Genomic DNA, 12,454 nt, shown 5'->3' on the forward strand with positions numbered 1-12,454 from the left:
TCAAATTCAAAACTCTTAGCCTCATGCATAGAATAAAATGGGGCAATGCCCCCGGATACCTCCAAACCCTCGTGCACACTTACACGCCTGCTCGATGCCTGAGGTCCTCCACTCAAGGCCTTTTCTGTGTCCCCAAAACACGCCGAGCAAGGATGGGAGGAAGATCCTTCTCCCTTCTAGGCCCCAAGCTCTGGAACTCCCTCCCGCAACCTCTCCGTTTGCAAACTCGCTACACTCATTTCCGCAAAGCCATTAAGACCTGGCTTTTCAACCAGTAACCTGCTCCGGTCTCTTTCCTGAGACTTTCTCTTGCCTTTATGGTTCAGTATCTTCTAGCGCCGGGAAACCCTTTTTGGGTAGCTGTTGCGCTCAAGAAGCCCAATAAATAAATAAATAAATAGCTGGTGTTGTTCGGTTCCATGTGGTCTCGCGGGTATCATATGAGCCAGGAAGAGGCATGCACGGTGCCTATATAGGCACCACCACAGCACACTGACATCAGTTTCTTTTCACAACTTTTCACACCAGGAACACAGAGCCACAAAGAACACTGACCACTGTTCTGTTAATCAGGAGCCCCTGTGCATGGTTTGGACCAAGTCCCCAGCAGGACACCCATGAGGGCTTCATTAAATGGGAGAAGCGGTTCTGAGCGTGTCACTTATGGCTGAAGCATCTCCATCAAGATGTTAGTCTTGACTGCCACTGAGGGTAGGCCAAGGTCCAGAACCTCGGATGCCCTTCTCACCACTATAGCAAAAGAAGCCCCGTGCTCCATAGCCACGATAGGAGAGAGCATTCCACTATCTGGAGAGGTGTCCAGTCCACTGGTGTCCACAAATTCCTCACACCAGTTCATGTTGGGAGTCTAGGGTGGGGTATTCCACAAGGTCCAGCGGCCCCCTCAATTCTCTCCGAGGCTCATCCCATATGAATAGGGCTCGGGCTCCAGCCTGGAAGGCATGGCATCTGTTGGTGCGGGAGTTAACATCGAACGACGCCCCACTGACTTCGAGTCAGGATGACAATGGGGGGGCACTGGAAGACCTGGCTTGGCAGTTCAGGCTGGACTGTTCCCATGAGGCACAGGTTCAAGACTGATTTGCATGTAGCTGGGTCAGAACTGAGGTGGCGAAGTGAGCTACAGAATGATGATGGATTCAAGCCAGATCTGTGACTGAGGGTGAGTGTCTGAAAAGTTTTAGCACTCCGTTCATCATCTCCTTGTGTTTGCAATGGGGCGCCACTGCCAGAGCTTTTTTGGCACGGCCAGGAGTGTTGGCATTGGGACCGGCAATGGGGAAGGCCAAGTTGGTACGACCAGCGCCACTCTGGACCTACGCATGGATGTAAGCACTGTTATATGCGAGACATGGGCACTTCCACTGGTAGAGGTCTGATTACGCACCAAAGGCAGTGAACTGATTGGCAGTAGTTTTTCAATGATATGTTGCCTAGAGGCGAAATTCGTGTTTTAGGATCTGGAAGGTTTTTAAAGTGCCATCGTGGAACAGCTGGTCTGTAAGTCGTACCCCAATGTTAGACCAAGACACCCAGTAAAATGGTTTGTTAGCTATGCATAAGGCTGAGTTGTACCAAAATGATCCCTTAATATGGAAAGAGTGAGGCAGGAACTCAAGCTTATGTGAAGCACACCATGCCTGAATGGTAGCATGAAGAAATGCGTTCTTTGCTATGGGATGTGTGAGGTATAAGTAATCCAAGAGAGAAATATTTGGACATCCCAGGATGTGATCTTCAATCTGTGCATCCTTTGGATGAATGAGATACTGGGATACTTGTGAAGAGTGTAAGACCAAGCTATATGAGGCGATATGTGCAAGGCAGAGGCCCTGTTGTATCATCCAACCATAACCTCAATACACATAGCCTAGGCCTGTGCCGGTTTCTGATATGTGTTCATATGTCAGTCTCTATCTATCTCCAAGAGGAGTGTGCAGGGTATCCGAAGGATTAGCATCCCCAGTACATGATTGTAGCGGGAGGCACCGTCATTTTGACTGTCTGTACTCTTCCCAATAGCAAAAGGTTCAGGCGTTCCCAATAGAGAAAGGCACAATTCAATCTATCTATCAAAGGCAAGAGCCTATCTTTGATCATTCCAGTCAAACCTCTATTGATGCAGACGTCCAGATATTAAACACCCTTATTTCCAGCTGAATGTTATACATCTGTATGCATGCCCTAGACATTGGGAGCACCTCACATTTGGTCCAGTTAATTTTATAGCAGGACACCTGGGAGAATTAGCGATTACAGCTGGAACAGAGCATTCCAGGTGGGACAAAATATCATCAGCATATATTAGAGCCATGACCTCAGTGTTTGCTAATCGAATGCCCTCTACCTCTGATGAGGGCTCAAGAGCCAACAGAAAAAAGGGTGGGAACAAAAGGCAACCCTATCTCATGCATTGATGAATTGCAAATGTACACAACAGGAAACCTCCACAATTAACATTAGCCATGGGTGAATTATAAAGAAGTCTTCTCCTAGACCCATCCTAGACAACAACCAGAAGAGTTGTGGCCATTCTATGCAATCAAATTTCTTTTTCAGAGTCCGAGAGGGCCAGTTTGTTTTCATTCACATCTTTTGCATGCCATAAGTGTGCCATTGCCCTGAAATTGTTATGGAAGCATCAATCAGTGAACAAAAGCCACATACGATTTGTGAATAAGCTAGGCTGTGCTGCCGTGTCACAAGAATTTTGGCCATTATCTTCAAGTCGCCGTTGATCAACGAGACTGGGCGATAGCTAGCACAGTCCAAGTGGTCCTTGTTAACTGGAAGGAGGAAGGTGATGGTAACTTTATTAGACATTGTTACCAGGGAACCAGCTGTGTTGCCCTCTCAGTATGCCTTACACATCGGTCTTATAAGATTCTCCCAATATCCATTCTCTCCAGGTGATTTACAAGTCGTAAGAGCCAAAATGGTCTCTGCCACTTTTTTCTCCATAAATTCCTCTCTAGATACCTCCAGCCTTCCTTATTGAGGGAGGGGAGATGCAAGAAAGGTATCAATTTGCTCCAGGGAAGCTGAAGCATAAATAGAGAAGTAAAACCAGGCAAAGTAGTACATATTCAGTGAGTGGGTCAATACTGTGGGTGTCACAAATGGACGAAATGGGCATCTGACTCACGTTGACATCATTGGGCAGCTAGCCTGCTTTTTACCCATGATCATATCTCTGCCACCGTAACTTAACCAGGGTCTTTTTAGCAGTGGCTGCAAAGTGTGAGTTAAGGTGAGACGCAGAAAACTCAATCATTGTTGATAGCAGTTGGGAATGTGTCTGAGGGATCACTCCAAGTGCAGCAGTCTGTCCTGATGCTTCCTGCCCATTCGGGAGGTGCAGTAATGATAAATAGAAAAAGGAGAGGGCAGGAAAGCAGGTGACTGCTATCTCAGGCCAAACTGACACTCATCCCATTACAGTACAGTCAGAGCTGAAGGGTAGATTGAACACCTGAGACTAATGGAGGGTAGATTCACACCCTGAGACTGCTGGTGTGGGCCCCCCAAAATGATCTGTAGTGCCCAAGCATCACTGAAGTCATAGAGTACAGGGCATCACTCATAATCTCACAAATGTCCATGTAAGAAGTACGATCCAAAAGTCAGAACCCACCTGAGCGGGCCACAGCCTCAGTAGTTAGGGTAGCCAGCAGTTTGCATCATAGATCAGATGAACAAGGGGCCCCACTCACCTTTGGTTCCCGGTTAACACCAAGTAAGGGGGAAAAAAAGAGTGTGTGTTCATCCGCGAGAATATGCCATTAAAGGCACCCTAATACAACAATGGCACCCAGCCCCAGACTCACCAGGGCTTTCCGTAGCCCAGCCTCACATCAGGAGTGCAACTTTTCAAGGCATGGGGGAGACAATCTAAGAGTCCATAAACTCACTCACTCCCCCCAAGGTGCAGAAGGGCTCTTTACCTGTGCACAGTCCCTGCAAGGCCATATGTTGATTGCATCGGTATAGCTCTCCATCCAATAGCACTCTCTAGGATTTCTCCAGCTTAGTACTGGCTCTGGGATGCAAGACTGGCATGCACTGGTCATGCAGCTCTCAAAGGGCACCAGATTGTGCATTATTTACTGGCCAGGGGGCAGAAAGTGCAGATACACAGATCGGCTAAGGGATGAGCCCCACAGCCAGTGGGGGTGACTCTTAGATGGCAGGCAGCAGCCTGGATGCGAGTCTGGGAAAGCAGACTCTGTGCAATGCAGATTCCAGCAGGGGAAGAAGGTAAGAAAAGGTCAGCCCATGCCACTCCCATAGGCCGCTGTGTGGAATGTCCGTCACTCTCTTGCATAGAAGGAGATTAGCAGGCCAGAGTAGCAAGCGACTGTGAGGCCAACATGGCAGAATTCCAAGATGGCAGTCGGCAGTCTGTGGTCGAGCTCCACTCGCAAACAAAAGACACCACCATTCTAGAAGAGCGTTTCACCATCAGGGCATTGCGGGTCACCATTGGTGCAGAGATGCAGGCATCCAACAGCTCCAATATGCTGCATTAAGGCTTGAGCGGGTAGGCCTGCTGTGGAGTGGCAGAGGAGAGCAGCCATTGTGGTTGGCTCATAGCTCCTTGTTATTACTTCCTAATGACTAGACCACAGCATTTTTCTCACCATCTCTGGCCCAGTAATTCAGTAATGACAGCAAACATTCTGAAATGTTCACTATTTTATTGATTTATTTGAAGTACCGTGTAGTACATATTTGGCATGTAAATGCACCAGGATGCCTTAGAAAAAGATATTTCAGCAGAGAAGAGAGAGAAATTATTTAAACAGAGGTAAAGGCAACATAATGGGACATGGCACCAAAAGAGCACATACAGGTGATAAAAGCGTACTCCTAATGGTGCTATCATTTTTAATTGCCAATCAGAATGGCATGAGGACAAGGACTGGTCACATAGTTGAGTAAGCAGTGTGAGAGTTTCCAGACCTGTAGGGTTTTGGGTTCAAAAGCTAGGGTGGGAAAGTTGTATTTCATAAGCAAAGCAAGATGGAATACACACTTACTGTAGGTGGTAAATGGCAACCCAGAGATCATCAAGGTGCTAAATTGCAAAATTCATGGACTTTGAAGGAAATATGAGAAGTAATGGTAGACAAGAAGGGAAGTCTGCACCTGGGATATTTCCACCATCAAGTTACGAAGGACCACTACTGGACTGTGACATGGAAACAAGAGAATGATTATGTTGATTTTCTTCAAGGGTGGATGTTGGGATGAGTAGGATATGAAATGTATGTTAATGTGCCATATGAGATTAAGGCTTGGGCAAAAAAAGTCCTAAGTACTTAGGAGCAGTACCACATAAGATGTGATATTATAAAATTATTAGTCACAAAGCAATTTCAAGATGAGATTAAGCATTTCAAGCATGCTTTCTGAGTTCCTGCGTCATACATAAGTGATTTATTTTTATATAGAGCAAACTTGACCCGAAGGTATCGGGTATCAGAGTGCTTTAGATCGCACCGATTGCGTTACATTAGGACACATTTATTTTTGAACGGGGAGATTAAGTGATTTGGCCAGAATCACAGGATGTTCAGTGTCATTGCCGAGACTCAAACCCGGTATCCCAGATTCGAGGTCGACCGCCTTAGCTGTTAGGCCAACTCCTCTCCTCAAGTGAATGCGATCACTTTTATGGTGTGCATTGCAATTAAACTGTCTCACAGCACTGAAGATCTAAAAATTAACCTTATCAGCAAAAATCTTTTTTGGGCACTCACAATGTTCAATCTTTTTTTAGCCAGCGCACTCCTCGAAGCGGTGCCCTGGTAAATAATTTATGATCTAGTCACTAAATTCTGGAATTTATGTAAGGGACAAGTCATGCCCAACCAGATGGGAAAGGTGATAAACAAGGACAAAGTCAGGATGAGCAGGAGATGCTGGCTTCTGTGACAGAGGCCTTTAAACTTGTAGTAGGCTCATCTTCCAGGCAATACAGAGTGGAAAGGACTTCCAATCTCTCTGAAAGGGTATTCCAAAAAGTTGAGTCATGGGCATTCAGGAGTCCAGCACTCCAAATTTCTTTATATCTGACTGAGACTCTCACCGTGTGCCCTTTCGCTCCTCATCACTCATACTCTCTGCTCACTCATGCTTCTCATTCTGGTTTGTCACTTTTAACTCTTTGCTATCTCTCTTTTCCTCTGCTCCTTTTTTAGCTGTTATTTGTTCTTGCTACTCATTTTTTTCTGTTTCCCTTCCAGAGCATTTTTCCATTCTTTGTTACCTTGCTTTTTTATTATTTCCACTGTATTTTTTGTTTCAATTTTCCTTCTTTTTCAATACCATCTTCACTCTTTTCTCCCCTCTTTTGACCTCATGTGTACTCCTTGCCTTTGGCTTTTCCACCTCAGCCTTGCCACGCTTTTCAGCTTCCTGTGACCCCTCCCACCTTCCCTGCTCTCCTACCACTTGCTGGATCAACCTAATTAAGTGCAGACGGTTAGCGAACACACACAGCAGGTGCGTCGCTGGCAAGTCTGTATGCACTCGCCTGTGCATAGCCCATGTGAAGGGCTCAGAGCCCTGGCCCTGCCCTACTGCTACCCCACTGTGAGTCTCCTTGCAGTCAACCATGGACACTGTTTCTTGCCCCGCGGCTGCACCGCACCACCAAAGAGGCATTCTCATGCTCCATCTGCAAGTTCAGCAGCACTGACCACTTACCATGAGAGCACTGACAGCATCCAACACCTAACTCACTCACAACCACACACTTCAGGCACCCACCACACTAGGCTCCACACTATCCTGCATACTCCTCAGTATCTGCTCTCACAACAAACACACTACCCAAATCTGAGACCTACTTCACTACCACTCACCAGACACGCTATTCCTCACAGAAACCTGCCTGACCCCCACATCTGTCCCCAGCATCACCATGGCCTTCCCTACTGGCTACAAGATTGCCAAACAGGACATACAACACAAGCCCAGAGTGGGAACTGCCATTGCCTTCAAGGACTCAATCAGCTATGACACCACCTCAGACATGAACCCCGCAACATGAAGCACCTGACTATCACATTCTACATCACCACCAACTTCACACTGAGCAGCACCCTCATCCAGCAACCCCTGGGACCCTACGCCACCATAGCCTGTACCACTGCAGACTTCACTGCACTCCTCACCCTCAACTCAAGCGCATTCATCCTTCTCGGAGACCTTAACTTACACCTGGAAGACCACACCAACTTAAATGCCACTGCCCAACTCGAAGACCTGGGAAACCTTGTCCTCACCCAACGTGTGAAAGGACACACTCACTGCAAGACACCTACTGAGCACCATATTTATAACTTTCAGCAACATCATGGTAAACAAGCCCATACCAAGCACCTGTACTGACCACACTCCTAAAATTCACCATTCCCATCCCATATCACAACCAAATCCACCCACTGAGACTGGAATGAGGCTTGGACTACCGAACTCCTGGAGCACCAGCCTGCACACAGCAGCAGCCTTGACGACTACATTTCTAACCTCAATGACTGGATTGCCACCTGCCATAACATCTGGACACCCTTCAAATTCAACAAACCCACAAGAATCAGACCACAAGGAACTCAGGATCAGCAAGTACCACTGCAAACAACTTGAGCCAATGCAATACAACAGGAAGACTTTCAAATGCTCCAGCAGATTTGAGCCACAAAATGCTCTGTGCTCACGGGCTGAATCGACTCCAAAACCAACAGCAGCAAAGAGATAACTGTGGACGATTTCACCTCCCCCACAGCTAGCTACTCCAGTATCGCCTTCTCAGAGGACCTTTACAGCAAGCTCTCCCATTTTTTTTTCTACAAGATAGCGAACATATACAACAACTGCAGATCCCAACTGGACATCGCAATGTGCCTCCCCATCTTAACTAAAGACATCAACCTGAAGACCTCGCCCACCATCACCATGGATTAAACTGCTTCCACCACGCAGTCCATTCACTATCGGGCCACAACAGATACTGACCCACCCAACGCATTTGTCAAACAGCTGCAACCCCTCAACTCAGGGCTCACCCTGATCCTGAAACCCTACACTGACCCCATAATGCTAACCAACTACATAACCATCTCCCTGCTACCTTACCTTGTGAAAGTCCTAGAGAAAATGTTGACCAACATGCACCTAGCTATTCACCTCAAGGAACACTATCTCCTTGACACCACTCAATCTGGTTTTAGACCTAACCACAGCACAGAAACAGCCCTCATCGCCACAACAGAGGGCATCCGTATGATCATAGATACAGGAGACGCCACAGCTCTCACCCTCATGGATCTCTTTTTGGCTTTCCACACAGTACCCCACCCCTTTCTTATCCAACATCTTCATGAAACCAGAATCCAAGGACTCGCACTTCACTAGTGACATTTAATTCTCATCTGTGGAGTACCCCAAGTCATATCATCCTTCATCTGCATGACCCCACTCGCCAGCATCATCTGCATCCATGGAAAAGCCATCCTATCCTAGCCCAACAACACACATCTAATAATCTGCCATTTGGACAAAACACCCAGCATGACCGAAGTCGCTAACGAGACAGAAGTTGTGATTTTTGGCTTCCTATGCACCAAATGAGCTCTGTTCAAACTCTTACACACTATTTTTAAGTAATCAAATGTATTGCTCAGTTAATAAAAACCATTACAATAACAATAATAGAACACATCTCAAAAATATATTTTAGTAAGACTCATACATTTGATATTAAAACACAATCTACTAAAGTATCCAGATAAATTATTAAAATATACTAAAAGTAGCATGTTATCAAAATCAAGACCCTATTCATACTAAAGAACCATTATATTCCAGGACAGTATTGCACATTGTTGATATACTTAAAACTGAGTCCCCAACAAGACCGAAAGTTTGGAATAGGCGATTATATTCTAGTAAGAGGCAACATAGTTGATTTTTTTATTTTATTTTTGCTTCCCAAACCTTAGAATACATTATTAAGGACGATTAATGTGATAGTGGCTATAGGGGTGGAAAGAAAAAACATTGTAATTAATGCCTAATGCTTCTGAGTTCTAAGGCACTTTCTAAAAATGCTCAAAGCTAGATTGAACCTGATTGGTATCTGTTACTTCCCTAACCTTAAAGTTCATTAAAAATGTGCACTGGTGCTGCACTATTCAGTATATCTAAAAGTCCAATAGGTGCTGAAAAGGGTGCGTAGCTGGTTCCTATAACTTCACAAGCCTTATGGCACGTTGTGAAAGTGCTTAGAGACAAGTTGACCAAAAGGCGTGTGGCACGTTGTGAAAGTGCTTAGAGCCAAGTTGACCAAAATGCTTAGCTTAGAGGTGCTAATAATATATAAAAATATCCGACAGCAATTATCCCACTAAGAGTTCTCTAAGTGTGCTAGAATGAACAGCAATGTTCTCAGGACTTAAAGTGTGTTATTAATGTGCATTAGTGCTTCATTACCCAATGTATCTGAAAGTGATATAGATGCTAGAGCAAGGAGTGTAGCTAATACTTACTGCTTTATGAGCCTCGTGGCACATTGTGAGAGCGCTTAGAGCTAAAATTGGACTAATAGGCCTGAAGCTGCTAAACAAAAATATCCGACAACAATTTCCACATTAGAGTTCTCCATACTAATGAGCATGCTGGAATTAACAACATTGCTCTGAGGACTAGTCGCATGGTCTCCTTTAAACTTCCTTTGCTTTTTTTGCTAAAAGATTAAATACTGGGATGTTATACAAGAGTTTGCAGCATTTTCTGAAGCCTGTCTGAAGCACAGGCAGGATATTCATAATGCACTCAAAACATGGGTCCAGCTTACCTCAACACCCGCATCACATTCCACAAACCCACTAGACACAATCGCTTAGCCAACCTAATACTGGCAAACAATCCACGCATACACAAAACCAGATTCAACGGTAGGGCTTTCTTGTACATCACTCCTAAAGACTTTAACGAGCTGCCATCACACATTAGAGTCCCCTCTTCAATTCTCACATTTCGCCAGAAGCTGAAGACATGGCTCTTTGAACACACTTCTGCTAGCCTAGCCCAAGGACAGGTCAGAATTAGCCCTGCTTCAGCACCAGGCTTGCCTTCTGGGTGATAGAGGGCTCTACAAATACACATAACATAACAGCATGGCTGCCACTCATTCATCTACTGCTTCTGAAAGTATGTTTTGATGTCACTTTTGTTGCAATATTCCTATCCAGTATCAAGGAAATTCATACATTATGTCACATATAGATTTGTAAAAAAGCAAAATTAGAACATAGACCCTTTTCGTGCCATTGCCAGAAGATGGGTCCAGTTTTATGTTTCCAGATTCCATTATACAAACATGCTCATACAGAATGATAAAAATAGACATGATTTACCTCGTTGAGTTCTCCTTCAGTATTAAGAAACTCTGTAACTCCACTGATAAGTTTTGAATTCATAAACAAAGCCTCCCCGTATCTGCATAAGAGAAAAGAGGATGTAATCAGAATTTCGGGATTCATTTTACACGTTAAAAACAAATGTGTGCAACATGTTGAAAAATTAACGCAACAGGCTAGGGGCACTTCTACTCATTCCATTTCTCAAAATAAAATGTTACAAATTGGCTAAAGGAAATACTTTCATTGATTGCAAAATAAGCAAACTTATTATATGTTAATTTGTTTTAACTTTTAAAGGAATACACAACATGGAAAACAGGAAATAAAGGACGCTTCTTATAATGTGAACAGAGAATGGTGTGCTGAAAGTTAACTCAGCATTTCATTTTAATTACCAAAGACATCATAACTGCAAAATGTGGCCAATTGCAAATATATTTCATTCTATACCACGTGTGCAAAGCCTAACATCTTCTCTGTGTTCTACTATTAGAAAATGAATTAGGTCTTGTGTTATTTCAATGTAAAGTACATATGTTCTCAAATAAATTTTCCAAAACATAATGGGGAGATACTATTACTGTAATATTAATGCTTAGAATGTCTATAAATTAGATTCTATACCACATGTCAAATCTGCCAACAAAGTGAGTAGGAGTAAGGTAAAGATTAGATAACCTTACCTATTTTATCAAGTGACATTGTGAATGCACAACAAAGAACAGCTAGCGTACATTGAATCACAACATTCGAATGGCTAGGGAGGGGGAGTGTTTCGGAAGTAAATTCAATGAGAAGTTCTGAGCATATTTTTTGGGAAAACATCTGAAACATAGGCGGCATAAATCAGTCCAAAGTTGATACTCAGTAACAGGTGGTGCATCAGTCCTCACTGATCGTAGCTGTGATGGGGCGTTCTCCACCTAGTGAAGAAAGACACTGCATCTTCACCAGAGGAGTTTCTCTCTCTGTTCATTAATGAAGTATAACAAAAAGAATAGCCTGACATGTTAACACTAAGGGACGATTATGATCTCACTAGGAAAGCTCTCCGTACGAATCGGATCCGGAGGGCTTTCCTAGTGAATTGCGCTCCGCGGGTCCGAGCCACCGATTCCGATCCGCCCGTATTGTGACAGACTCAGTTCGCTCCTTTTCCTCTTCTTGTTCCGCAGTACTAAAAATTACCAAGCTGTTTGGCTCTCTTGCAGTAGTAGCAGGACATACCCCAGGCAAATTCTGGGTAGTTCACTGAGGAAGAGTGATCATGTTTGACCAGGCCAATGTATCAGCTCTATGTAGTGATACTGGCAAGAAACAATAGCCCCATTGGAAGTAATATCTTTGGGAAATGTAGGGAATGGAATTGTGACCCTTGTTGGTGGCAATTGGCAACAAACTAGGACAAACCTTTCAGGATCACTGTTATCACCCCAGTGTAAGTAATTTTTTAAAGGGGCCAACATAAAACTTGTGTTACTCAGAGAGATAAGAGCACATTGCTTATGACTCACCCCTTCTACTTTATTCCAGAGTTAATAGTTTGAGGGTAGGCTTTTTCTAAATATGTTTGTGGCACCCTTGTGTGAGCATAGATGGTTTTACCCTGGGAATGGAGCCTTTTACTATGTAGCTTTTTTGCTTGTGAGAGAACTACTCATACCCATGGGAGTTCTTTTTACTAAGGTGGAAGAACCTGTAGAAACCATCAGCATTGGTGTGGTCAGTTCCTGGGGGATGCTCCACCGTAATGTCCAGTCACTGTAGGGTGATGGACCACCTAAACAGTTTGGTATTCTCACCCCTTATTTGCAATAGCCTTCTAAGGGGTCTGTGGTCTGTCTGAACACAGAATTAGCCCCAGACAGGTATGGTCTTAACTTCTTCAGTGCCAAGACCACTGCAAATGCTCCCCTTTCTATTGCACTCCACATCTGTTACCTAGGGAATACTCTCCTGCAAAAGACTGGTTGATCTAGGGCTTTTTTGTTTAGCTATGACAG

At 44.4% G+C, this 12,454-nt stretch overlaps 1 protein-coding gene across 1 annotated transcript in view; it reads right to left on the reverse strand.

Annotated features, from left to right (window-relative positions):
- TRHDE (thyrotropin releasing hormone degrading enzyme) overlaps nt 1-12,454 on the reverse strand; it is a 1,875,424-nt gene that overhangs the window by 44,018 nt on the left and 1,818,952 nt on the right. Inside the window, exon 18 of the mRNA XM_085653848.1 lies at nt 10,446-10,527. Within this exon, the coding sequence (XP_085509974.1) occupies nt 10,446-10,527 (82 nt within the window). The remainder of the gene's footprint in view (nt 1-10,445; nt 10,528-12,454) is intronic.

This window comes from Triturus cristatus, chromosome 4_1 (assembly GCF_964204655.1).
Source record: "Triturus cristatus chromosome 4_1, aTriCri1.1, whole genome shotgun sequence".
NCBI classification, from domain to species: Eukaryota; Metazoa; Chordata; class Amphibia; order Caudata; family Salamandridae; genus Triturus; species Triturus cristatus.